The sequence below is a fragment of the Rissa tridactyla genome, chromosome 8 (genome assembly GCF_028500815.1).
Source record: "Rissa tridactyla isolate bRisTri1 chromosome 8, bRisTri1.patW.cur.20221130, whole genome shotgun sequence".
Lineage (NCBI taxonomy): Eukaryota > Metazoa > Chordata > Aves > Charadriiformes > Laridae > Rissa > Rissa tridactyla.
The window spans coordinates 8,671,832-8,696,661 of NC_071473.1; the positions used below are offsets into that span (position 1 = coordinate 8,671,832).

The window sequence follows — 24,830 nt, forward strand, 5'->3', positions numbered from 1 at the left end:
TCAAGGAGGAAAAAATTCTAAATGAAGGTGCTAAAATCACACAGTCACAGGACGAATTTAAGGTGCCAAGCGAAAGGCAGTCAGAAGACAGAGAGCAGACAGGCCAGCATGATAAGCCAATGCCGCAAGTCTCAAGTGTGACAGAAGAAGAGGAAGTCGTTCAAACAAGACAGCTGGGGAATGGGGTAGAGGAGACTCACAAGCAGCAGCAGCGACGGGAGGACTCAAATCAACTCTTTTATTCTTTTTTTAAAGCACTAGTGACTGAAGATGGGACAAAGAAGGAGCATTCTCTCAGCATGAAAGGTGATGATTTCAAGTTTTTCTGTAACTGTAAGATTTTGCATCAAGCCTGAAGATTTCAACTCCAGACAAGCAACACTTTTAAAATTTTTATGAGTTACAAATTCCTCACTTCTTGTTATGTTTCTTTGGATTTTGGTTTGTGATGTTAAGACATTCCTCAGAGTTGCTCAATTTTAAGTAAGATAATATTTTCTCTGCAGTCAAGTATTAAGTACGGAGAACACGCTCAGGGCACATTATCAAAGCAAGCTGGGGCTGAAAGATGCCCTGCAAAGTGTGTTAGAAGACTGAGGTGTATATTTCACACACAAAGCACGTATTAGGCACAGATAAAAAGCAAGCAGCATAAACCACCAGCAGGACACTGCCTCACAGCAGCCTCTATCCCTGACGCACCTAGGCTCCTCTCACGTTACTCAGATCAGCATGCAAGGTCCCAGGTCAGCTTAATTTCTAACAGTTAAGATCAACATTGATTAAAGTATTTCCCTGTCTTCCAGGAGTCATCTACTCACTCATAACTGTCCCACTTCTGGAACAGGGAGATTTCTGAAGTGAAAAAGTTGTCTTCCTCACACCATCATGGCATGGTTCGCATGTAGGCTACAGTAGAAAGAAAACTAAATTGGACTTATATCTTCCCCTTCAACGCAAACAGCACTGTCAGTCATACAATTACTAAATGCCAGTAGACCCACGGGTCAAGGACCCAAATGGTCCTACCTAGAGAGTGCAGTGATGGGACAAGGGGTAATGCTTTTAAACTGAAAGAAGGTAGATTTAGATTAGATATTAGGACAAAATTCTTTGCTGTGAGGGTGGTGAGGCACTGGCCCAGGTTGCCCAGAGAAGCTGTGGCTGCCCCATCCCTGGAGGTGTTCAAGGCCAGGCTGGACTGGGCTTGGAGCGACCTGGTCTGGTGGGAGGTGTCCCTGCCCAGGGCCGGGGGTGGCACTGGATGATCGTTAAGGTCCCTTCCAACTCTAAGCATTCTGTGATTCTATGGTGCTACACCGCTCATGGACACCTGGGCTACAGTTTCACAGAGTTTCTATCTCAGAAAAACGCCAGGGACGCCACTGAGCGCCATGGCTCCGCTCCTTCTCCCGCCTAAACGCCTCTCGCCCCCTTCTGTACATCTGCAAAAACATACACAGTTCCCTGAGGAACCAGGTGACGAGACGGACCTGGGCTAAAACTAACCTGAGGAAACGAGTATTTTTTACTCTAGAAGAGGCGTCCATTCCGGTTCGTTATGCGGCTGCACGAAGACTCGTAGCCGCATAAAGCCACGACCGGCAGGAACGAACGGGCGAGCGGGCGAGCGCAGGTCCCACAGAGCAGCCCCGCACCGGGGGAGGGAGCACCGGCCCGCCGGGGCCCGCCCCCCGGCCCGCCCAGGCCCGGCGGCGGGCGGCGGCGCTGCCGTCATGGCGGAGGGCCCGGCGGCGGGTGACGAGCTGTGGGCCGAGGTGTGGGCGCTGCTGCCGGGCTCCGAGGAAGGGCTGAGCTTGTCGCTGAGCGGCGAGGTGGAGGACTGCGTCCTGCCGCTGCTGAGGCGGGCCCGCCGGCTACTCTACGGCGCGGCGGGCCGGCCCGGCGAGGCGGCGGCGGCGGCGCTGGGGCGGCTGGGCGACATCCTGCGTGACTACTCCTGGGAGAGGCTGAACGCCGGGCCCTGGCGGGAGGTCAGCAAGGCCTGGCGGCAGGTCTACGCCTACGGCTGCCTCTTCGGGGCGCTGGCCGAGGTTGCCGCTGGCCGCCCGCTGGTCCCCGCCGTCCGCCTCTGCGACATGGGGCTGCTGATGGGCGCCTCCGTCCTGGACAACGTCCTCGCCCGCCTCGTCCGCGTCCTGCAGGCCCGCCTGCCCCGCGGGGAGCGGCGCGACGCCGCCCCGGGCAGCGCCAAGGTACGGCCCGGCCCCGGGGCGAGCTTGTCCTCCCGCGCCCCTCGCCCGGCTCCCCCTCGCCTTCCCCCCCCCCTCGGGCTTCCCCCGCCGTCCGTTCCCCCTCTGCCCCGCGGCCGGCGTTCCCCGGCGTCCCTCCCTTCCCCTCCGGGAGCGGTGGGGCCTTCGCTGGCGGCTGTCGAAAGAGAACGCCTCTGTGTGTTGCAGAGGGCCCGGATTGAGCCCCTTCCCGTCCCCATTGTGCAGCCAGAAGATGCGCTTCCGCACGTTCGCTGCCCTTCACTGGAGCATTTCAGAGACAACTATCTAATTCCACAGAAGCCTGTGGTCTTAGAGGGGATTATTGACCACTGGCCGTGTATGAAGAAGTGGAGGTGAGAAATAAGAGTTTCTTCCCTGTCCTAGTAACAGCAAGGATCATCTTCTGTGCCTGGTATCTTGATGCTCGGTAGAGCAGTAGAGACCTCCACAGAAGACAGGTGCCATTGGGAGTGACTTGTTGGCAGCACCTTCCTGCTGCAATGCTGTCTTTGCTCTGTAGAAGTTGCCCCATAGATAAGGGAAGAGCATCAAACCATCCACAGCATTGCACGGTAAGTGCCCCCGTGTGCCAGGGAGGGATGGTGCTGGCCGTGCTGGTGCTGGCCCTCGTCCCAGCCTTCCGGGGCTGTGCTGGGAGCGCTCTGGCGAGTTGCTGACATCTCAAGTGTGTCTGTGTCAGACACAGATCAGTGATTTTTACCTCTTGGAACTCGCTGATAATTAGTGCAATGGAAAGTGAATTTCAGAGATGCGTGAATAAGCACGATTGGCTTTTTCATTCACAAGTACAGGCATCGATGTTTATTCAGCATCGTGTTTGAGTGTTGAGTTTCAGACACTGCCATTCAGGAGTAATAACATCATGCTGCATGTGTAACGCACAATGGAGCCAACACTTCCAATATTGAGAATCGCATATTTGTGAGATAAAGCTCATGATTCCTTAGAAAAGGGGGGAAAAACACTTATGCTTAGTTTGAGCAATTGCTTTTGTTCCACAGCCAAGGGTAAAATTGACATTAACTGAACACACTTGTTTCATAGTGGTTTTATTCTTTTTTGAGGGAAGGTACTCCACTGCTTAACTTCAGACACTTAAAAAAATTAACTAACTTCTTCATTTAGTTAATAGAATTGTCAATGGAGAGATGTATACCACCCATCAAAGTAATTCCTCTTATTTTAGCCAGGATGGATATTATTGGCACCTGTATAGAGAATTTGGTACTGACAGAGAGTTGATCTAGAATTCATGACAAAAAGATACAAGACTTTATTTAGCAAATGTGTCAGCAGGCAGCAAAAAGATAGATATCCCTAGTCAACAGAGACCAACAGCTTAAATCTCCTTAGCTCATAAGGAAACAATAGTTTACTGAGGTAAACAAGGTTTTAAACCAGAACAGACAAGTGGGCCATAATGTACACACAAACTTGACTGCTTGTTTCCTTGCCGCTTGCATCCTTTTCTGCTGCCTTTTGTCTCTGCTTGGTTGGAGAGAGAAGAAACTAATGGTAATACAGTTTTATTTCTTTAAAAGATTGATTTTGATCGATTGTCTTACATTTAACACTAGTACGAAGAGCAGTATAAAAGGGTAATGGAACTTCCTTTATTCCAGTGTGGACTATTTTTGTCAAGTCGCAGGGTGCCGCACAGTCCCCGTGGAATTGGGTACCCGATACACAGATGAGGAATGGTCTCAGAAGCTTATGACCGTCAGCGACTTCATCAACCAGTATATTGTGAATGCGGTCTGTTACTCTCGTTCTGTTTCATCTCCAAATACAGCAGTGTGTTGCTGGTACAGAATTTCTGCTCAGAACACACACGTTTAGAGGTGATGTCAAGGGAGGGGGTATGCTGTAAGCACAACTCTGAATTAAAAGGTTTGACATTTTCAAGATCTGAAGCTACAAATTAGTTATTGCAACAATATCTATGTTTGATTCTTTTTTATATAATCAAATGTGCGGCAGCTGTTAATTTGATGAATAGATAGATACCTTTTGCAGCAAAAACCTGAATAGTGGAGCCTAAGGATAAGGGATCCTCAGCCAGCAGTTTTATTCCTCTTGGCAATTAAACTGCTTACTGAGATCTAGGATCAAGATCCAAATTCACATGCCACTAGGTAAAAAAAAAAAAAGCTGATTAGCAGTTGAATGTCCTTTTACTTTCACAGCTGAGGATCTGAAGCCCTCACTTCTGTTTCCTAGTATTCTGGCAGGAAGGACCGTGTGCCATTGCAAATTGATCTGTGGCGCAGCCTGGAATAGAATATCGGGATACCTAGAGGGAGTGAAGGTGAACTAGTCTGTACCATCAGGGTCTAGCTATAAAGATTCAGAGCGTTGTCACAGGATTGACAACAGAACTGTTGAGAAGCCATAGGATTATAGCTAGGCTTTTTCCAGTAACTTGAGCTAGGTAATTTGTTGATTTTGGGGATATATCTACACTCTTACAATTTCAGTGTAGGTGTAAGTTACTATTTCATAAGACACTTCATACTAGTCAACTGTTGAAACAGTTACAGTACTCTGAAATGGGACATTGGAAATAGATGTTACCTATAAGTAAATTAACTGACTGACAAGTCTTACTATATATGTCACTGTGGTTTTTTTTCTTTCTCTGCTGTAATTTCAGAACAGCATAGGATACCTTGCCCAGCACCAGCTTTTTGATCAGGTAAAACTGAGTGAATGTTTTTATCTTTCTGCAGTCAAGTGTTCCTCATCTCTGAGGATGTCAACTCTACTACATGGAAGGGTGTAGAGAGAATTCAGAGTATTTATTAAGTTTCTATTCCCACAATTTGAAGGAACAGAGGGAGGAGTCTGTTCCATTTGGCTGAAAGGCATGGAAACAAAACCCATTCAGGGGTGAAGACATTCAGTCTTGGTGCTGTTTTGGCACAATGTAGCATATACTTAGCAAGGATATCACCTGGAAAGCAGCATTTCCCCAAAGAATATTTAAGTCAGGGAAGACATTTGGACAGAAAAGAGTCTTCAGCAGTGATATGTTCACCATATTCTGAAATGTCATTCCAGTTTACCCAAGAACAGGTTGGTGGGAGACGTAAAAAGGAGCCTCACAGAGAAGCAAGCTTAGTATATAAAAGAGCAACGGCTCCTTTTCCATGACTGCAAACCTACTTATTCTTGTGGGTTTCTCTGGTTTCTGCTAAAGCAAAGAGTCTCTGAAGAATGAGAAACGCCCTTCTTTCTCCCACCTGCTCTTCCAACAGAATCTGCTTGCTAGCACACAAAGTGTGAGGATGTTTCCTGCAGATTCCAATCAGTTCAGCTACTTCTCTCCTACCTTTGCTGGACAAGCACATCATTTGTTTTCTTTGTGTCAAGCCTCGTTCCTCTTTTCTATGAATTGCATACTTTTGGCAAGTCAGCACATACCCTTTTTAATGTTTATTTCTTTATGGGAGTAGATTCCAGAATTGAAAGACGATATCAGTATCCCTGACTACTGCTGCCTGGGGGAAGGAGAAGAAGATGACATCACCATTAACGCTTGGTTTGGTCCAGAAGGCACTATCTCACCTCTTCACCAGGATCCCCAGCAAAATTTTTTAGCTCAGGTCTGTACTCTACTTACTCTACACATGCCATTAGCGCTATAGCTAGAAAAAATGGTTATGGTATGTAGCTGTTAAAGACAAGGGTAGCAGACAACGTGATGACCAATTGAACGATAGGGAATACACGGGTAGTGTTTTGCTATTCTGTTGCATTTGTCAATACTGCAATTTAATAATGTAATCTTGCAGGCCACTTGAGATAGACCATTACTTACCCTCATTTTAGAGATGATACATGGAAATCACAAGCAGCAGCTTTTCCAGGGCCACACAAGGAATTTGTATCAGAGTTGAGAAGAATGTGGATCCTGTCATAGCGTACCAAAGAACTTCCTTTTCTGGAACAGCAAGATTTTTGGGTGGACTTGGGTGCATACTTTAATCCACTTCAGGTTACCCAGTAAAATATCTACTCGCGCATGCATCGAGTCAGATGCAGTAATAGTTGCACTGCAACCTCATTGCTGTTAAGTGAGTCACTGTTGGTAGGCTTCTCGATGATGACTTTTAGTGCAGGGTAACATGGTAAAATACTGGGGCCCTTTGTGGTGAGCAAGTCCAAAGATGTATTCCTTGTCCAAGTAGTTCACAACTGTACCTCTTCAAATGCTAAGGGGTTTTTTGCTTACTGGAAGATAGCCATTTTTTCTTGCAATATACAAGGTCTTAACCCAGCGAGGCAAGTGAAGGAAGGAGACATTAATAGCTCACAGCAGTCCAGGTAATACCCACCCTGCAAAAAAACTTCAAGGATTCAGGAAATGTGCTTTTTGATGAATAACCAACATTCTCTTTACTTTCATGCATCACCAAAAATATCATTTAACACTTGGTTCTTTAGAGAGCTACTTAATATCCATAATCCCTTTGGGTTATGGAAGGCATCCTAAAAACACGTGGACAGCTATAGTTATTTGGATCAATGCTCTACTGCTTTAACCATTGATAGTCAAGAGTAGGACAGGGCAGGAACACATTGATACTTGTGTGGACTTTAGAATACATTTATGTGCTGTCCATGAACAACAAACTCTAAACATCTAGCATAACAACTTGGGTGTTGATAAGGTATCAGGAAATCCTGTTCTATTATATGGGAAGGGATGTTAAGATAGAGGAAAAGCAGCTTGGTTAGGAATCGTTTGGTAGCATAATGCCAGCCCAGTGTACTGTGGTTAGCCAGAGTACTGACTTACCGTTCAATGTGATAGTTCCAAACAAATGTGATCATGCCTGGCCCTTGAAGAAATCTTGAATGCTGGAAGAAGCAGCATGAATATTCATCCTATGCCTTCTGCGGGTGTTCCACTGGAATCAGCGCAGGAATCAGCTTTAACTTTTTTATTCTGCCATTTCATTCCAGGCACCTATGACTTGCAATTCAGTGTAGCGTTCAGGTCAGTCAGTCCACTTGCCTTATGAATTCTAGTCTTTCAGTTAAGCACTCCAATGAAATAATTGATTCAATGACACAGAAATAAGCTGAAGGAGTATATGGAAGCTTAGGAGTCGCTCCGGGCAGGTACCTCTGCAGGCTGACGTGAACTGCACTGAAGACTCAACCTCCTCATTCTCAGTTCTTCTAATCGCTTTCTAGCTACGTAGAGACCAAATAGCATTGTATAAATTGGGTTCCTTAACTTTGAATTTAAAGTAATTTGGTTAAAAGCACTTCCTGGTATTTCAAATTCTTTTCTGCTTCAAGGAAACATGTACTTGAATTCCAACAGTCTGATTTGTTTTAACTTTTTATTATAGCAGTGTCTGTTTATTACTAACAAAGCTAATGATGCTTCTTGTAATCCAGTATATTTTACTGTTAAATTGCCAGCTATGGCCCACAGTTTCCAGTAATGTGCGGGTTAATGACAGATGGAAAACATTTATTGTAATACACACAGGTATTTGGAAGAAAGTATATCCGTCTATATTCGCCACAGGAGTCAGAAAACCTGTATCCCCATGAAAGCCATATTCTTCACAACACTAGTCAGGTAAATAGTTGCCTGAAATTTTAGTATCAATGTTACTTCATCAAATCGTATTTGAGTAAAGACATTCTACTGATGATTGTTTTGTTTTTTAATAGGTTGATGTGGAAGATCCTGACTTACTTAAGTTTCCCAATTTCAGAAAGGCTGCATTTCAGTCCTGTATTCTGATGCCTGGACAGGTTCTGTTTATTCCAGTTAAATATTGGCACTATGTACGATCACTTGACATCAGCTTCTCTGTCAGTTTCTGGTGGTCATAGCTCTGAAGCATGCATAAAGTCTGTTAGCATTGGAATAGGAATTACAAATCAGAAAAAGTAGAATCTGGCATCTTCTCATAAGAGAATTCTTTTTAAGTGTGGAATGCTCTTCCCTATCTAAAGGTTAGAAGTGGATTAAAAAAAATCCGAAAAAACAACAAACTCTTCCTTCAGCATGGTGAAAAAATCTGGATGGGTAAAGGGAAAGAAGATGCTACAGCCACTTTATTTTTGTGGATGATTCTAGTATGAATGCCTCTTAAAGACCATCTTAGGTCACCATCTTGTATGCATGTGTACATCTGAAACAGCTCTATATATGGGCACTGCCAGGACTCTGCTTCAAGCTATATTTGGAACATCAGGTTAGTGTTATCTTCTACTTGGATTTAATAACAGTAAAAACTGTAGTTACATAAACAATGAGGGAATCCAAAGGTTCAATATGTTAAAGGAAAAAAAAAAAGCTAACACGAAGCAAGATACCAATCTCCTATAAAGACAAAGTTACTAGTGTTAAGGTGTAGGAACATAATTAATTGTAGTTAATCTGTAGTTTAATTGCAGTTAAATGAACTGAAGCTTAATCATACTTTGATTAACCATCAGCTGAACTGTTGACACTCTGCCTTCTGCAGTGTCACACATTTCTGCTAAGGAAAGATACGCTGCCATTCCATTCTGGTACCTGGCAATATCTAGTCCTCGTCTTCTCATCTTAAAAGGATGAAAATCCTCAGCTCACTCACTCTTAAAGGAAAAAGCATCCTTACATAAAATTGGAGATTGAAGTGCTAATACCAAAACCTAAAAGAATCTTAAGAGGCGTATTTTTTCAACGCTTTGCAGACTGGCAATTTGTCTAAGCTGGCATTGCCCCAAAAGTCTTATCCTACTTCTTCCCAATTGTTTTGACTGTGGGAATATTCCCTCTCTTATTGAGTGTAGCTGCTTGTGACCTGGCCTTATATCAGATGAACACTTCCATGCCCAAAGAAGGGACAAAACCCAAGCAACAATGCAACAAGTGTTCAAACTCTACCCCTAGATCAGATATTCAGCCAGCTGCCTTAGTGAGGAGACCATGAGTGCTACACTGATTTTTTTTTTTTTTTTTTTTTTTGATTCCCCCCCCTCCCCGCACCTACTTGAAGCCCTATGGTGCTAGTAACAGGTTTCATTTTTGGTTGTGCAAGTGAAATTACAAATAGGGAATACTGTTGCTGATAAAGGATTCTTTCAGTAGCTCACCTGCATAGATCAGCTTGCAGGATTGACTAAAAACACCTGCATCTTTCATTCCCAAACATACGCTGAGAGTCACAACCCAAGAATACACACACAAAACAGCCTCCAAGAAAGCGTGCAGACACAACTGTGAAAAAGAACAGGAAGGTCAATGATAGTTTTATTGTAAGATTCTTTAAACTTGCGGAAAAAATAAGTACACTGAAAGCACATTGTTACTAATGAATACAATACAGTCTGGCTACTCTGCAAGAGTGGGGAAAAAGATTTCACTGAAAGCAAGTCTTACAATTAGCATCGTCTAGTGCTGAGAACGAAGCTCTTCTCTGTTCTCCCTGTTTTTGATGGTGACTGGGAGTCTGTCCGACTCACACCTGTGAAGAAAACAAAAGGAACATTAATGAATGACACACAAAAAAAGGATGATGTTGTATAACCTCCAGATTTTTAAAATGCTTTACATGTTCCTGTTTGGAACGTCCAATTTCCCTGGCTAAATAAAGGAATCATGAAGAGATTGTGCTCTTCTTAGAAGCATAGTATTTCCGGAAGTTTTAGTGTCATGTCTTGTGTCTGTTCCCCTGTTCCCACCCGCCCCGGCTCCACACTTGAATGTTGTTAGAAACAATATGCACAGGATCTGCTCGTGACCATAAGGCATAATCCTTGCACTTTCAGGGGTCAGTGTTGCCCATGTATGGTTTACTGTCACAAATATACAACTGAAGTCAGAAATAACTGATGTTCAGCTACAGTTACAAATAATACAGGCAGTGCCACTGATTATCACAGTCCATTCTCAAGTATTATTACACTCATTTTTTTAAAAAATAGGGTGCTTAGTACCTGGAATGTCACAAGACCAGAAATCATTACATTGTGGACAGCGCGGTTCAGTCTGAGTTCTGAAGTATTTTCTGACACAAGGTAAATGCATTCCAATTCCACAGGATTCACATACTTGGCTCTGAAATCAGAAGTGTTGATTAAAAAAAAATAAAATAAAAAAAATCTTTCTAACCTTCCTTTGGTTTAAAATAAAGTTGTCACAAATGGTGGCAGATATGCAATGCTTTATTCCAAAGAATGGTTCACACAGTGCAGTTGGTGAATACTCAAAGCTAGTAAATGATAAAAGGAGGTCTTTTCCTGGAAACTAGGAAGTAACTATCTCTCTACATGGACAAAATTTAGCTTGAAAGACAAACAACGCTGAGCTATTTGGGTGCAATAAAGGAGACCAACTGGGATGGAAAAAGTAACATAGAAGCACATTAGTTGGGAAGATGAGAAGATGCAGGGTTAAGGAGCAAGAGAGTGCAGTAGTTTTGAAATACGAGTTCAGGCTGTAATAACTTACGCAAGACTAAACTAGTAACTTGCCAGCTATCAAAAACCAGTGCTTTAGCATGCTATATATGAAGCATACATGTTCATTCTGAAGTCCAAGACACAAGGAATTTCTGAACCAAAGTCCCAGGACCAAAGATGAATGCGTGTCACATGAAGACTGCTTTTTGTAAGATCCAAAGATAATATAGCTAACACTTCACTGTTACGCCTACTTAAGGATAAGGAGTTCATTTCTAGCCTGCTGGCTTTGGAAAGCAAGACAGCACAATAATGTTCCTTATTGGGCAAGTTTGCTTTCTCCAAGTTTATACTTGGGAGATCCTGCTCCAAGCCAAGTTTTTGGGGTGTCTTTCCAAAGACAGAAGATAAAATGCCTACACTGAAGAAAAAAAAAAAGGGGGGGGGGGAGGGTTCTTTATATATACATGGGCAGCATTACCAGATTACAAGACCAGAATTTATCATTGCCTGCCTAATACTCGAGGGAAAGTATCACAAACTTCATCTATAACCACGTAAGTACATCAGCAGATGCCTACTCGGGTAATAAATCTTACCTGGATGGCAAGGCTGTGACAGATGTTACACTTCCTTGCCACATCATGGTAGTTGCTGAGAATGTATTGTTCCATCTCAATTATGCAGCGAGTATGCAGAGTATATTCTCCATTTCTCTAAGGAAATAAGTGGCAAGATGAGGAATTTCCTGTAATTCCTTTTACCTTTTTTTGACTTTTCTAACCAGCTGTTAGCAAGCATTTGACATGCACTTTTTTCTGCCATCATGAAACTAACATGCTGATACTGATACAATGCAAAGCTGAAAATACCTTTGAAATACCAGAATTAATTTGTTTAGAGGATCGGAATAAAGATCTCACACCTTTAACAAAGATCTAGTCCTTGGAAGGTATAAATGAACAAGCATGCTCTTCTTAACAAAGACACGCAGTTTTGGGACCTTCCATTTGCACAGTAGTGTAAATTCTACTGGCTGTCAGCGAAATCTAGGCATTTATTGCTTGAGGTATCTTTGAATATCTCTGCTAAATCACTCTAACATAACAAAATGTGTGGCAGCAAGCTGGAGATCTATGATGCAATGAATCCAGCAGAAATGGGACTGAGGTCTCACTTGGGAAGCAACTGCAGTGTCCGCATGGTAAGCTCATCTCTATTTCTCCCTCAGAAAGTAAAAGGGAGTTAAAAACGTGCACAGCGGCCCCTGCACTTCTGGTACAGGAGGTTTCAACATGTTTGGCCTCGCTGCTTTTCAGGATATCCTACATGTAACTCGCAGCACTGATCACCCCGAACAGCTTTCCCCAGCTCTTGTTCTAAGCTTAAGTATGGCACGCTATCGGGCACAAAGGATGTCCACATGTCACACATGCCCACCCAGCTCAGGTACAAGAAACTGAAACCACGTTGCCCTATATAAACCTCCCTGAGAACTTTTTCCTTGTAAAAGTACTACCTTTTCTGCAAAAATCACTGCAGCAGCAATAAGCACGGGCTCCACAAAACCATTCTTCCCATCATTCATTAAAGAACAGCTTCAGTTTCAACCGTCACATCCGTAAGAAAATAATAGCTGGACCTATTAAAACATCAACACTTGAAAAGATACAGCAGTTACCTCAGAGAGCCACCTATCCTCCACAAAAACTTTCAGCACTTGTTCCGCTTCCTTTTTCTTCATTTTCTTTGTCTTAAGTTGGTCAGCCAAGTTTAAAATATCTGTAGAAGAGGCAAAGCCATTTTCTGATGAAATGATTAGGTCCATCTACAGAAAGAAACATTTTGAATGTTAAAAAAACCATGCAATTATACCGACACACCTTATAGCAACATGCGGCTTTTTAGCATCCACATATGATACATACTACAGTATATGGCTTGAACCAGAACTGTACAACAAAGGCCAAAATCTGAAACTATCGTTACCTTGACAATTTTAATCTTTGCCAAGAAAACATTTCCACAAATAGAACTGTAGAATGCTGCCTAAATGAAGCTGCATTCACAGACCCTTGAGCCTACTCGGGGGTGACAGCTCTGTTTGTCAAGGTTCTTTTTGAGGAAAAATCTCTCACTACTGAAGTTTGTCCACTCTGGAGTCATTGGTGCTGCTGAACATACCTGGCACTTGAGGGTTGTAGCAGTACTACCAATCTTCAGAGAATCTCTCATTGGAAACGTTCCTGCTGCTCATCATCCCAGAGCAGCACGCAGCGTTTGTATGCCAGTAGTAATATGTACCACGACAATGCCACCTCTACAGGGCTGACAGGGCTTTATAGGTGCTTCCACCAATAAGGGGGGAGGGCAGGGAAATCTCTGGGTACTTTCCATGTAGATTAGACTTTTGCAGGTGTCACAGAATAGTCAACACAACTCTCTTTCCAGTTTATACAGAAAATTTAATTTTAATGTGTGTGCAATAAAAAAAAATATTTAAAAGTCTAGTGGCTGGAGAAATTAAGTCCTCAAAGTTCAAGACACTACGAGAACAACTCACTAAAACACGCAAGATAAATGGCTATGATCACAACTCACAGATAAGCTGTCGATAAGAAATTAGACGTCAAATGTTCTGGAATCTCACCCCAATACTTCTATTTGGAACTTTAAAAAATTCTAAAGTCTATGTTTTCTTTTTTAAAAAGCAGCATCATGACTAGTTCATTAAACACAGAAGTAATTGGCTAAGCAATAACAATAGACAAATGCTTCTATTCAGATCAGCAAATCCAACTTCTATGTTATTAGCACTAAAATCTACTGTATATTACTAGACCACTGAAGCCGATGAAAAATTCAGCAATCACAACAGCAAACGCTGAAGAAAGGTGTACGTTTAACTAAAAGCAGGTATGTCAAGTGGCTAACTCCAAGGAGCGCTCCCCTATTGCTGGTTTCAGTTTAACAATAACTGACTTTCAACAGAAAATCATTACTTGCCTATGTGCCCATCCCCGCCCCCCATTCGATTTGGGATAAACTTAGGTAAGATGGCAACTAGTTCCTGAACCACATCTCCATTCACTTCCATGGCCATTCATTTTCAGATGGTACCTTCACAAATAATGTGATTTACTAATAACTGACATACTCACTGTTTTTCTGAACAATTCTAATTCATTTTCTGTATAGTCAGATGCCATTTTAGTTACTTCAGTTTCTGCCAAATTCACCTATGAAAAAAACAATACTTAAACTGAAATCAAAGTGCCTTTGTATTTCTGCACCATAAAATGTAAAGGATCCTGTGGGTAAAGAATACATCATCTTACAATTAACAGAAATGTCATTTCTTCAAGTGGCATGAAAGAGGCTGTTCCTTAAGTTGGCAACCGACGGTTCTCAAGTCCTTTCTTTACAACCCCTGATCGTCCAGCCCCTTATTCTCCACAGCTCCCCCTGCCCAGTCCAAGCTCTTAAGCAATCCCACCTCCCCCCTATAGAACTAATAAAGACTATTAGTTCTATATAGTAGAACTAATATACTACACCAGGATACTGTGCTGGACAGTAGTGGTAACTATGTTATAATACACATTTCTGTTTCACTGTGAAAAAGAGTTACTGCTATTTCATATTCTTATTGCACATCCTACTGCTGTTTATTAATAGCTCAACTTAATTGGCAAAATGACCCAGAAAGGTTAAAAGCAGCAGCTAATGTTAGAATACCTCCTGTACAGTATTTTAAAATTACTATGTACCCTTCCTTCTCTGACATGTGCATTTCAGAGCATCTAGGGAAACTTTTAATAGGCCATTCCTTAGGAACCCTTCTATGCTACGTGGATTTTTGAGTAAGAGAAAACTAAAGTTGGAGGGCTCTCTGTGCTTTCTAGCTTAAAAATTCCTCTTGAGAAAGAAAGTCTCCTGCGAAAAAGAAATTTCACTTCAGCACTTAAGCAATGTTTATTTTAAATAAATCAGAGGCTGCTGTATTCCTTGCTGCCATGTCCCATTTCCACACACCTCAGCTCCTGGTAGTTTATCCTCCTTTTTCCATGTCCTAGAAGTAGCTTCTACAGCAGCTGCCAGCGGAACAGCCCCACATAAACCACACAAGACACTGGTAAGAGTGAGAACCCTGCTGGCACATGCAGCCTGCAGTTCTAGATTCTCCGTTTTCCCTAAATAGCAGTTCTATTACAGATGTACTGTAGGAAAAGGACCCTAGGTAACTCAATCTTTCTAACATCCAAAGATGGCACTTAGGGCAGCCTTATGTTTATTATGCACAGATACAGCTAGATTTTTTGGCCCATTTACAAACGGAAGGTGTGCAGCCCTTTTATTGGCATGTTATTAAAAGGTTAATTTGAAGCCGCAGCCACAGAGGCTCCCTCTGCTGCCCAGGAGCTAGCCACGAGAAGCCAAACCACGCGATGGCAGCACATCACGTACTTACTAAAGCATAATGGGCTCTCCCATCATCTTCCGACATTCCTTTCCGGATCTGCATAAACAAGGGCTGTAGGTGACTGTTAATAGTACTGATGAAGTCATCCAGTTTATCATGTGCGTAGTACACTGAAAATAAATAAGAAAAAGGATATACACAAAAACCCAAACAACATGAGGCAGATCTTTTTATGTTTTATCTGCAGAGACGTGTTTTTTTCTTAGGTAAAAGAGCTAAAAGTTAGTGAGGCAGAGTCAGTTATATTCAGCAGATGTATCATTTTCTGGTGCTTCTGACCACTACCCTTCAGAGAAGCTCAGCTCCTTGAAAGTCAGACTTCAGAGAGAGTCCAGACATTCTGCCTCACTGTAGGGAAATCACCACATTAATCCATTAATTACAGTCACTTGCACTAAATTGAATTGAAAATAAAACATGATCAGGAAAAATTATTACGCACAATACAAAACCACATGTGCTTTCTCTCATTTACACACAAGGGATTCCTTGTTCCTTTGTGTTCTGTTTCACAAATTAATGGCATGTAAATGATCACGTTACATACCAGAAAACTTAAAATTCTAGCGTTGTAGAAATACAGGCAATACCTCATGTCATGTTCTACAAACAAATTAAATACTAGCAGAAGTTCTATCACAGACATAATTAAGATGGACTTTGGAGTCATTCTGTAGAAGCACATGCTATGGTTTTTCCTTGCACACGCCTTCAAGAGTTTCCGTCCAAAACAAAACAATGTCTGTGCCAAAACTCCTCTTGACTTCAGCAGGCTAGGGTTTAAAAAACAGAGCTAAGTAACAGCTTGTAACTTTAGAAAAATGACTGATGTCTCAAAAATACCACCAGTTAGTGATAACTTAATACTATTCTCAATTATAAGAGTCAATCACTTGTGTAACGGCATCAGACCGAGGTCCCACTCTCAAAACCCCACTATATTTTACAGCATAGCGCAATACAAAAACATCAGTCACAGGATGCTCCTGCCCAGAAAGTTAATGTTTCTGATATATAAGACTCCTTAAGTGAACAAAGAAACAAACAGCAAGAACAATAATAAAGTAAGTATAATATTAAAGTAGGTATAATTTTGTCAAATTGTCCTGCCACCTGCCTGGCCCCTGGCAGCAGGAAACACTGCATACATCAAAGCCAGGGAGCATTACTGACAGATCTAAAACAGGGTAAGATGCAAGATAACAGAAGAATATTCAGCTGTAACATTTTAATATGAGATGTATGGCTGCTCAAGTAGATCTGCTATGGAAAAAAAGGGTTATAACTCCCCATAAAAAAATGCAAGGGGGACAGACCACACCAAAATTTACAATTCCAGACTCAGGAGAAATGATAAATGCCCTTTACTATTTGCAGAAGCTTATGACTTACCTCTACAAAACACTTCTTGTACAGGCAGCCGTAACAACTGATTGGATAGAAACCGTTTATTCAAATACATTACTACTGAAAACAAGTTATTTACTGTCAACAGATTTGAGGAGAAATTAGACAAACTAACGTGACCTTCATTAAATATTGACAATCTTCGTATTCTGACGATGCATGTACAGGAATCTCTTTGTCCTTTTTTCTTCTGGCAACGTATCTCAGAGGTGTCAATACAAGACCTTGTTGTAACATGAGCATGTTAGACGCATACTGGAGCCAGGACTACCCTACTTACAAAATACTGGATTAAATTTTTCAAAAGTCTTACTTTACAATAACATCCCCTGTAAAATGTAGTACCTTAAAAAAATAATCTAAGGCTTAGTTACAATTACTGTAAATTATTTTTTTGTAAAATAAATTATTTCCTTCTCTAGAGTATAAAATGAAATCTCAACTAATACAATATCACAGATGTACTTACTATAATCTGTTTTCAGTCAAATAAAATCAAAGCAAATTGCTATTCCAGCACCCAATTATAAACACAACACAGTTGTTCACAGCATTTAAAACCAAATATATGAAGGAACCAGCTATTGTTCTTTCTGTCAATAAACAATTCTCAGCTCCAAACACTTAATAAAGATACATGACACCAACAGAAAGAGAGCTCATTATGTGTTACCCTAGAACACTGCTTGGGAGCATTTTCTTTAGAAGAAATTATTTCAGTTCAATGACATCAGATGAGCAACAAAGAAACAGCAAACAGTAAATAAATGGAACACAAATATTCTGGGGGGGTTTGGTTTTTGGGTGGGTTGGTTTTGTTTGGTTTTTTTCCTAAATTTAAACAAACTCTTAATAATAAACTCAAATATTTTCCACAGAAAAGCTGAACAGATCTCTCACTGAAGATAAAGCAGAGGTGCTCAGCGAAACCAGAAACGTCCCTGAACGTGTCTGTATGCACACTATAAACAGCAGGTAGCATAACAAACAACCTTACACTCTTGGCTAATTACCGCTTTTCAATGGGTACTATTTTAAATTTTCTTGCTGAATGACAAATGAACAACAGGCATCTTTATTACTTACTCTGAGATGCCACAGCTTCATCATAAATTTTAAAATATACTGGCACCATCATAAAATTAGAGCTCACATGTTTGCAGCAAAATACTACAAATAAGCTGCATGAATACTTTAAAAGAAAAGAGATAGGACCTTTACTCATCTAAACCCCAAACACAGAGTTATCATATCTATGTACTTCAGCTTCCATCTCCTGTGTGACCAGAAGGTTAAGCTGAAGATTAAGTACAATTCTAGTTTGCAAAGTAACATTACAGAAATGTCATGCTTTTCTTCTATTTTGATGACACTGAGCAGATGTAACATAAGCCACTGGCAACTTGTGTTGATATTTACGACTGATTTTCAAACCATATTTAAAAAACTAATAACTATACAACAGCTTTTGGCATAGAAAAATGCGAACAGTTGCAAACTTGAGAATTAAACAAAAAACTAGAACAAGCCATGAAGAGTAACATGACAAATTACTTTGGATTTTAAGTCACTGATGCTCAGTTTTCATTTTGCAGAATAAAAGAGGAATAAAACATTCAGAAAAGTTATTTTCTTTGAGGAAAAAAATGTGGTGGGGTTTTGGTTGGTTTTTTTTTCCCATTTCCTTCAGTTACTCTCTTAGTACTAAGATGATTAATACAGTAAGAAGCTCCTTATCATGGTTTGAAAATGCTGCCATCTAACTATTATAGCTACAAAAATCTGAAGCAACAGAACCATTACTGGTAGGAGAATCTAAAAGCTTGTTTACAAAGTTCTTTAAAAACAAGATATCCTTAATTACACTTCGCAGCAACATGTTGTACAATACCTCTTTTTTTCCTTCTGTTTAACAACATGAAAAACAAGCCGGAACACTTCCTTGTTATTATTATACCTAAGCACAAGTTATTATACCTAAGTATATAAAACCAGGTAATCGCTGCCTCAGAGCACTTAATGACATTTGAACTATGGACTAGACTACATCATTCACTGATAATTTTTTTATAGCCTGCTTTACATTATTTTAAACTCACATGAAACCTTTCACATTAAACCTCTTTCTATACATACATCTACCACACGTGTTTCAGCCTTCCCATGAAAAATAGAACCACTGGGAAGAAGAACAAGTTGCGGCTTCTAGTAGCTTACTGCAACAACAACCTAGAATAAAAACAGACCGCAAACAAGTTTAGGGAGGTAAAATGCTGTTATTCAAACGGGGCAGACAGATTTCACTTGCGCTGCAATGCTAATACACTTGAAAAGTTGCAATGAACTTCAGTAAGGATTCACTGCCAAGACTTCAGCTTTGAAGTGTAATCACTAACCCACCACCTGAGCGATGACTAACACCTACGCTCTGCTACAATGCTGCTGCGCTACAACTTGAGACTGACACATTCAATCTTTTTTCAGTCTTCTTAACACTGCGAGTATTGAATTTTGACCCCAGGGATACAGTCAGTCTTCATTACCGTAACAGCTAAGTGAGTAATTGATAAGCTTCTCTACATTTTATGATGCAACCCACCTACAAGGCATCTGATATGCAGCAAAAAATATTTAGCAGAAAATATGGCCTGCGTTACATCGGACACAAAAATAGATTACTTTGTTCTGACCTTAAATTCTATAGATAAGTAGATACAAACCCACAGTAAAAACAGAAGAGTCCCTGTAGAGTGCGTAGCACTGGGACAAGATACAAGAGTACGACTGAGCCTGGCAGGAGCATGGCTTCCAGAACTAGTAATGGGCAACGTGATGCAGATGAGATGGGAGAAAGTACAGCCATCCACCAGAAAACCTCATCTCATCCTCACCAAAAACGTTTCCTCACCGTTCACGTCTCCCACAACAGTGTATTTACTTACAAATGTTCACCACGCTATCGCAAAGTACTTCTGAGGAATTGTGTGATCTCACGGTCTACACTCCCACTGATCTTCCCCAGCCCCTTTTCTGTCGATGCCTTGTGATAGCCTTTATTGTCTACACAAAAATGCCTAGTTTGAGGAGCCAAGAGCCATGTTTTCTTTTCCTAGTTTTCACATATTTGATGCATTATAAAGCAAAATACCAAAACAACAGTACAGTGGATTTTTCTGTTGTTTTGCAATGCAAACACTTCTCTGGTAACATAAAACATAGACCTCAAACAGATGGTTATCTGCAAATTCCACCACAGATAAGAAAAATTCCCCTAAGCTCTAGCTGAACTTTGCAGACAAGGTATAAGAATAATGAGCACACTGGGTCACTTACCAGAGCAGCTGCTGGGGCTCTGCCTACAATACTAAATACTACAAAACAAACAAAACATGTAAAGCAAAAATGCTTGTCTGTTCTATGAATGCCCGTTTCTCATATATAATTTATTTAGTGGGTCTTTCAACGGCCAAGCATGAAATATATTATGCTTAAGAAATTGGTGTGACTGTAGACTAAAGTTGACGCCAACAGTTATTTTCTTCTGAGTTCAGCTACCAAGACAGTTAAATAAAATACAAAACATAGACAAAAGCCAGCCTGAGACAATCCATGTTAGTAAATTGTTGATCAATACACTCCTTCTGTACAGCCAAATAGGCAGGAAAAAAGCAGTTTTCTCTCATTCTTCCATTTTTCTAAACATCCTTTCATATATGGACTGTATCAGACATTTTTCTAATGAACTTCACTGTAACTTAATACATAGTTATATTTTATAATTAATTGCATAAATATTATCTTCAGTAAATACGGCCGTTGGTTTGAAAGGCAACCTGATTTTGTCCCTCCAAATTATCCTGACGTTCATCAAAAAATATAGCAAAAGAAAATGGATCTGTGTTTTCTGTTAACCCTCTGGCCTTGAAGACTGGCAAAGAAAACACTTGAGAATGACCATGTCTTTGGGAAATAAAATGCTGGTCACAAAAACGTCCAATGTTGTTATATTTAAATACTCATCAAATTAAGATGTGCTGAATCCATGAAAAAAACAGATAAACTTGTAAATCTACCAAGCGATAGAGAGCACATGAATTTCAATATTTATTCCATGATCTGTATTTAAAAAAAAAAAAGTGTCCTGCTATTACAGAGAGAAATGTGTTTTCCAGGGGAGAGGCACAATCTTTCCAGCTGTGTTTAGAGTAGCATAAGCCCAGAGCTTCAGTTATTAAAGCACTTCAGCTGGCTTGGAAGACAGCAGGAAAAATAACTACAAACTCTCCTATTTTTACCATTTCCTGATTTCAGGCTGGGGTCAGGGTGAGAATAATATTCTACGTATTCTCCTCCCACAGACAGTGTCTTGTAAAGGCATCCAACAATAGCGACCTCGTCTACTACTTCCCTGACTACACAAATGAAAAGCCAGCCGGCACCAACAGACAACACACAGAGCCACCCCAGAAACGATGCAGAGAATATCAGGGTACCTTAGCTATTATTATTAGAGACCTGCAAGATGTCTTTAACTTTGCACTTAAGTTTTTACTATAATGTGTTTCATAACCGGAGAAGCCGTAACACAATGCAGACAGAAACGGCATGCATTAAGGCATTCCAGTGAAAAGGTATTAGCAATTATAATAACCTTCCTCAACAAGCCTGCAATTTGTAGCCTAATTGATAGTAAGCGTTAACTTACTAAAGTAACCTAACACTTTCTAGTGGTCCTATGCAGCGCTTTGATAGATGTTTGGAGCTTTTCCTTCAGAGCTGTGTGCAGATTTTTGCATAGACACTTGTCTGCTAGCAGGAAGCATGCAGGTGAGACACAAAAAAATAAGAAGGTGTCTCCTAGCCAAAAGGCTCAAGATTTTGAAATAAACCAGAACAAGAAAACATGCCAAACACCAGGAGGGAACGTTTTCAGATCGCTTTGCTCGGAGGCTGCGCAGGCTGATTACTGCATGACTTGACTTTGTTTGGCACAGCTTTTTTATTCTTTTGTATTTAAGGAAACCAATGTCATAGACAGGAGGCAGCCTTGTTATGTACTGCTTACAACCTGCAGGAGAAAGGAATTAATTCAAATAAATGAGCTTTAGTAACATTAGTTTTGATCCGATTTGAAAATTATTGTTCAGAGCGCACCAAGCAGTATTAAGATATATTTGAGGGAACTACATCAAAACAAGAACATCTAGAAACAGTCACCAGGTTGAGTTTCCTCATAAAAATGCTATTAGCACGATCTCGTAAATTGTGATACTGTTAACTTTGCCCCTAACAAGAATGGGTTTGTCATATTGCTGGTTCTTTTGTCATAAAACAAACAGGGGGGGAAGCGTTCCATTCTGTGAGTCAAGTTCAACATCCTTTTGCCTCCCAATGGGACAAAACACTTTCCTAGGTAGAACATGTAATAAAACCGTTACAGTCAAAACTCCCACACTCTATCTGTGTAATTTCGCAAACTTTTCCATTACACATCAACTGTCACCATGCAGAAAAAATATAAAGTACTTGTTAGGCAGCAGCCTAAAAAATGGAGCCATTTTTATCTAAATCCTTCTATTAAATAAACATTCCTAACAAATAACAACTCTTATCAGCTCTCACTGCAGTACAGCTCACTGATCCTGCATACTGAAAACAAAATCTAGCCATAAAAGTTTTTTTCTTAAGGTTCTTTGTTCTTAACTCACAATAAGTCATAGCTACTGACTAAGGCCATCTCTAGCATTTATGATGTATTCTTTTACAAATCACGGTGGCTTGATTCTCACTAATACAGGAATAAACCTGTAAAAAGCAACGTTATTTTTCCACACTTCCATTTTTTCAGTCCGAAGTTTGGGCAGGTGCTGAAATAAGTTCTTTCGCCACAGGAGAGTTTGAAAACTTATGGAGCCTGTTTGAATCCTTTTAACTAAGGAAAATACATAAATAGTGCCATCGTCCAGAAAGGACTCCAGTTGTGGCAACAAGGGACAACGGAGTTCACAAGAGGTTGTGCGCATCAGTGACTGCAGTCTCTTTTCTCTTAGCAGAGAGAAAGACCAGTTAGCAATGGTGATATAAAGTTCTCATCCCGGTCAGCCACAGGCAACTGAATAGTTCAGTTCCCCTGCAGTTATTTGTTTAGCTCTCAACAGACTCACACAGATACCTGGAGCTGACTAAACCCCTCAAATAACATGTTAAGATAGCTTTTATTTTTAAAGTCATAAATACTAGAGAACTACAAAATAACTTGAGATATATTCAGTGCGTATTAGATCTAAGTGTGTACTTTAAACAACATTTGCTGGAGTTATCTGCATTTCAATAGCACTGGTTTAAAATCACCAATTTGAACAGCATTTGGGTGTTTCCTTTTAAATAGCAGTTTTTGTTCTTACACATTCCTTGTCCTTTGCAATTTCGTTCATAAATAAGGAAAAGATGAAAATAGAGCAATTTTATTCTTTCACTATTTTCTGGGAACCAGCACTGACATATCTAATACCTATTGATTAATTAGTGCTAAACATATTACTCATTACAGCTTTCTTTTGGTTTGTGCCCACATTTTCAAAATTAGTGAAAATGAAATACAGATCTCTGATCTGCAAGCAGATCTCTAAAAAAAAATTCCTACCAAGTTGATGATACATTTCTGTACTATTTGAGTTTGAACATCAATCTCAAACAGATTTGATTGTATACAACCAATTTTTGGTTACATGTGCCATAAAATTCAGCTTGGTATAGCATAGATTAAAACTAACCATCTGACCATGTAATCAGTCAGACGTGACAGATTTACTCAGGACAGATAACAGCATACACTTCATATTATATTCCAAAGGAAATCTTTCCAAATAAGTATTAAGGAAAAGATTCTGGAAATTTCAGCACTATCAGTGTCAAAAATCAATTTTTTTAAAAATGTCTAACATATAAAAAACATCTTTGCTAAAATAAGAAGTGCTCTGTATGAGTCTGACCTGATTAAAACTTAGTTTCCTCATTGCTATATTATTTTATCTTTTAGGAAAGAGAGAGAACACGCACATCATTAAAGTTTTCTAACTTTTTTTTAGATGGTCTATGCTTTTCAGAAATCTAATTATTTGTAAGCTGCACCAGGGGAAAAAAGTAGTTCTTCCATCTCCTTACTTTTTCTCCAAAAAAGAGACACACCTTTATGGATTTCACAGCAGCACCTGTGTAATTTCCTGGCCTCTGATCCTTCCATTATCCCATGGGACATCAGGACCTGCAAGAACCGCCGATGAGCATCGGTCATCTGAGCTGCCATTGCAGTGTTGCACCAGGCTTCAAAAGCTGCAGGAGGTGTAAGCTGGAATTAATGCACATGTTCACACAAATTAAAAATACACAGTCCAAGCACACGTAAGCTTTCAATTAAAACTCTCTACCACTGAATCAGGGCAAAAAAACAGACCCCCCGAGGATGTTCTCAGAACACAGGCAGTGCCTAACTCCAAGGTTTTATGAGAAGGATGTGAAAGATAAAGTCCAACTAATTTTAGCTACAGAATAAAACAACGTAGGTGTTGTGCTATCACACCTCCAAACTGAAAACAGCAGTGTCGTACGTGTAACCACCAGTACAACACCTTGCACGGTTTTGCATTAGATGCTGCTGCTCGCTACGTATCCTAATGACTTGTCTAATTAGAGCATAACTTTCCTCAGACAGAAAATCCTCCTCTAAATGTTCTGCGGAACATCAGAACTAAATAAAAGCATCTCAAGAAATTCCTCGACCACTGCAGCCAAATGAAAAAAAGAAGCTTCCAGGCTCCTCCAAGGCCAAGGATCGAGAAACGGGGGGCACGCTGGAAGCTGCTCAAGGGAAAAGGCGAAGGAGCTTCCTCATCAGCCTTCCTCCTTCGTGGCAGCTTTTTTAGCAGCTTTTTTCCTCAAGGAGACCCACGGAGCGACCGGCCGCCTCTGCCCGAGCCCCGGCCTGCCCCGGCCACCGCCGCTTCCCCGCCGGCTCGGCCCCGGGCCTCGGCCCCGCCGCAGCCCAACGGCCGAACCCGCGGGCAACCGACCGAGAAACCGCCACAGCCTTCACCCCCACCGCCCCCAGCCCCTCTGCCGAGGCCCTCCCGGCGCCCCGCTCCGCCTCACCCGCCGGGCTATGGCGCCTCTGCCCCACCCCCCGCCGGCTCGACAGCTCGGTGATGGCCGCACCCGCCTGCCATCGACCGGCTCGGCAGGCGGCGGGGCCGGGCCCGGCAGAGCCCGCC

At 41.2% G+C, this 24,830-nt stretch overlaps 2 protein-coding genes and 1 long non-coding RNA gene across 4 annotated transcripts in view; 1 reads left to right on the forward strand and 2 right to left on the reverse strand.

The window, feature by feature from the left end:
- Positions 1–1,776, reverse strand: part of LOC128913790 (uncharacterized) — a 64,252-nt gene extending 62,476 nt beyond the window's left edge. The window contains exon 1 of the long non-coding RNA XR_008468071.1: positions 1,510–1,776. This is a non-coding gene — a long non-coding RNA (uncharacterized LOC128913790). The remainder of the gene's footprint in view (positions 1–1,509) is intronic.
- On the forward strand, positions 1,689–9,913 carry KDM8 (lysine demethylase 8). Its single transcript, XM_054211972.1, has 7 exons — positions 1,689–2,216; positions 2,421–2,587; positions 3,878–4,010; positions 4,909–4,950; positions 5,711–5,860; positions 7,762–7,854; positions 7,950–9,913. Exons 1-7 carry the CDS (start codon positions 1,737–1,739, stop codon positions 8,112–8,114), a joined length of 1,230 nt encoding a protein of 409 aa, XP_054067947.1. The 5' UTR covers positions 1,689–1,736; the 3' UTR covers positions 8,115–9,913.
- On the reverse strand, positions 9,493–24,804 carry NSMCE1 (NSE1 homolog, SMC5-SMC6 complex component). Of its 2 annotated transcripts, none has more exons than XM_054211973.1 (8): positions 24,712–24,804; positions 23,752–23,911; positions 15,145–15,266; positions 13,835–13,912; positions 12,355–12,501; positions 11,273–11,389; positions 10,209–10,329; positions 9,493–9,736 (listed from the first exon to the last, which is right to left on the reverse strand). In XM_054211973.1, the coding sequence occupies exons 2-8, from the start codon at positions 23,867–23,869 to the stop codon at positions 9,654–9,656; spliced, it is 786 nt and encodes a 261-aa protein (XP_054067948.1). In that variant the 5' UTR covers positions 23,870–23,911; positions 24,712–24,804; the 3' UTR covers positions 9,493–9,653. The 2 variants fall into 2 exon arrangements, with proteins under 2 accessions (XP_054067948.1, XP_054067949.1); XM_054211974.1 differs by having other exon boundaries at positions 23,752–23,895; positions 24,712–24,801.
- Positions 24,805–24,830: the final 26 nt, after the last annotated feature.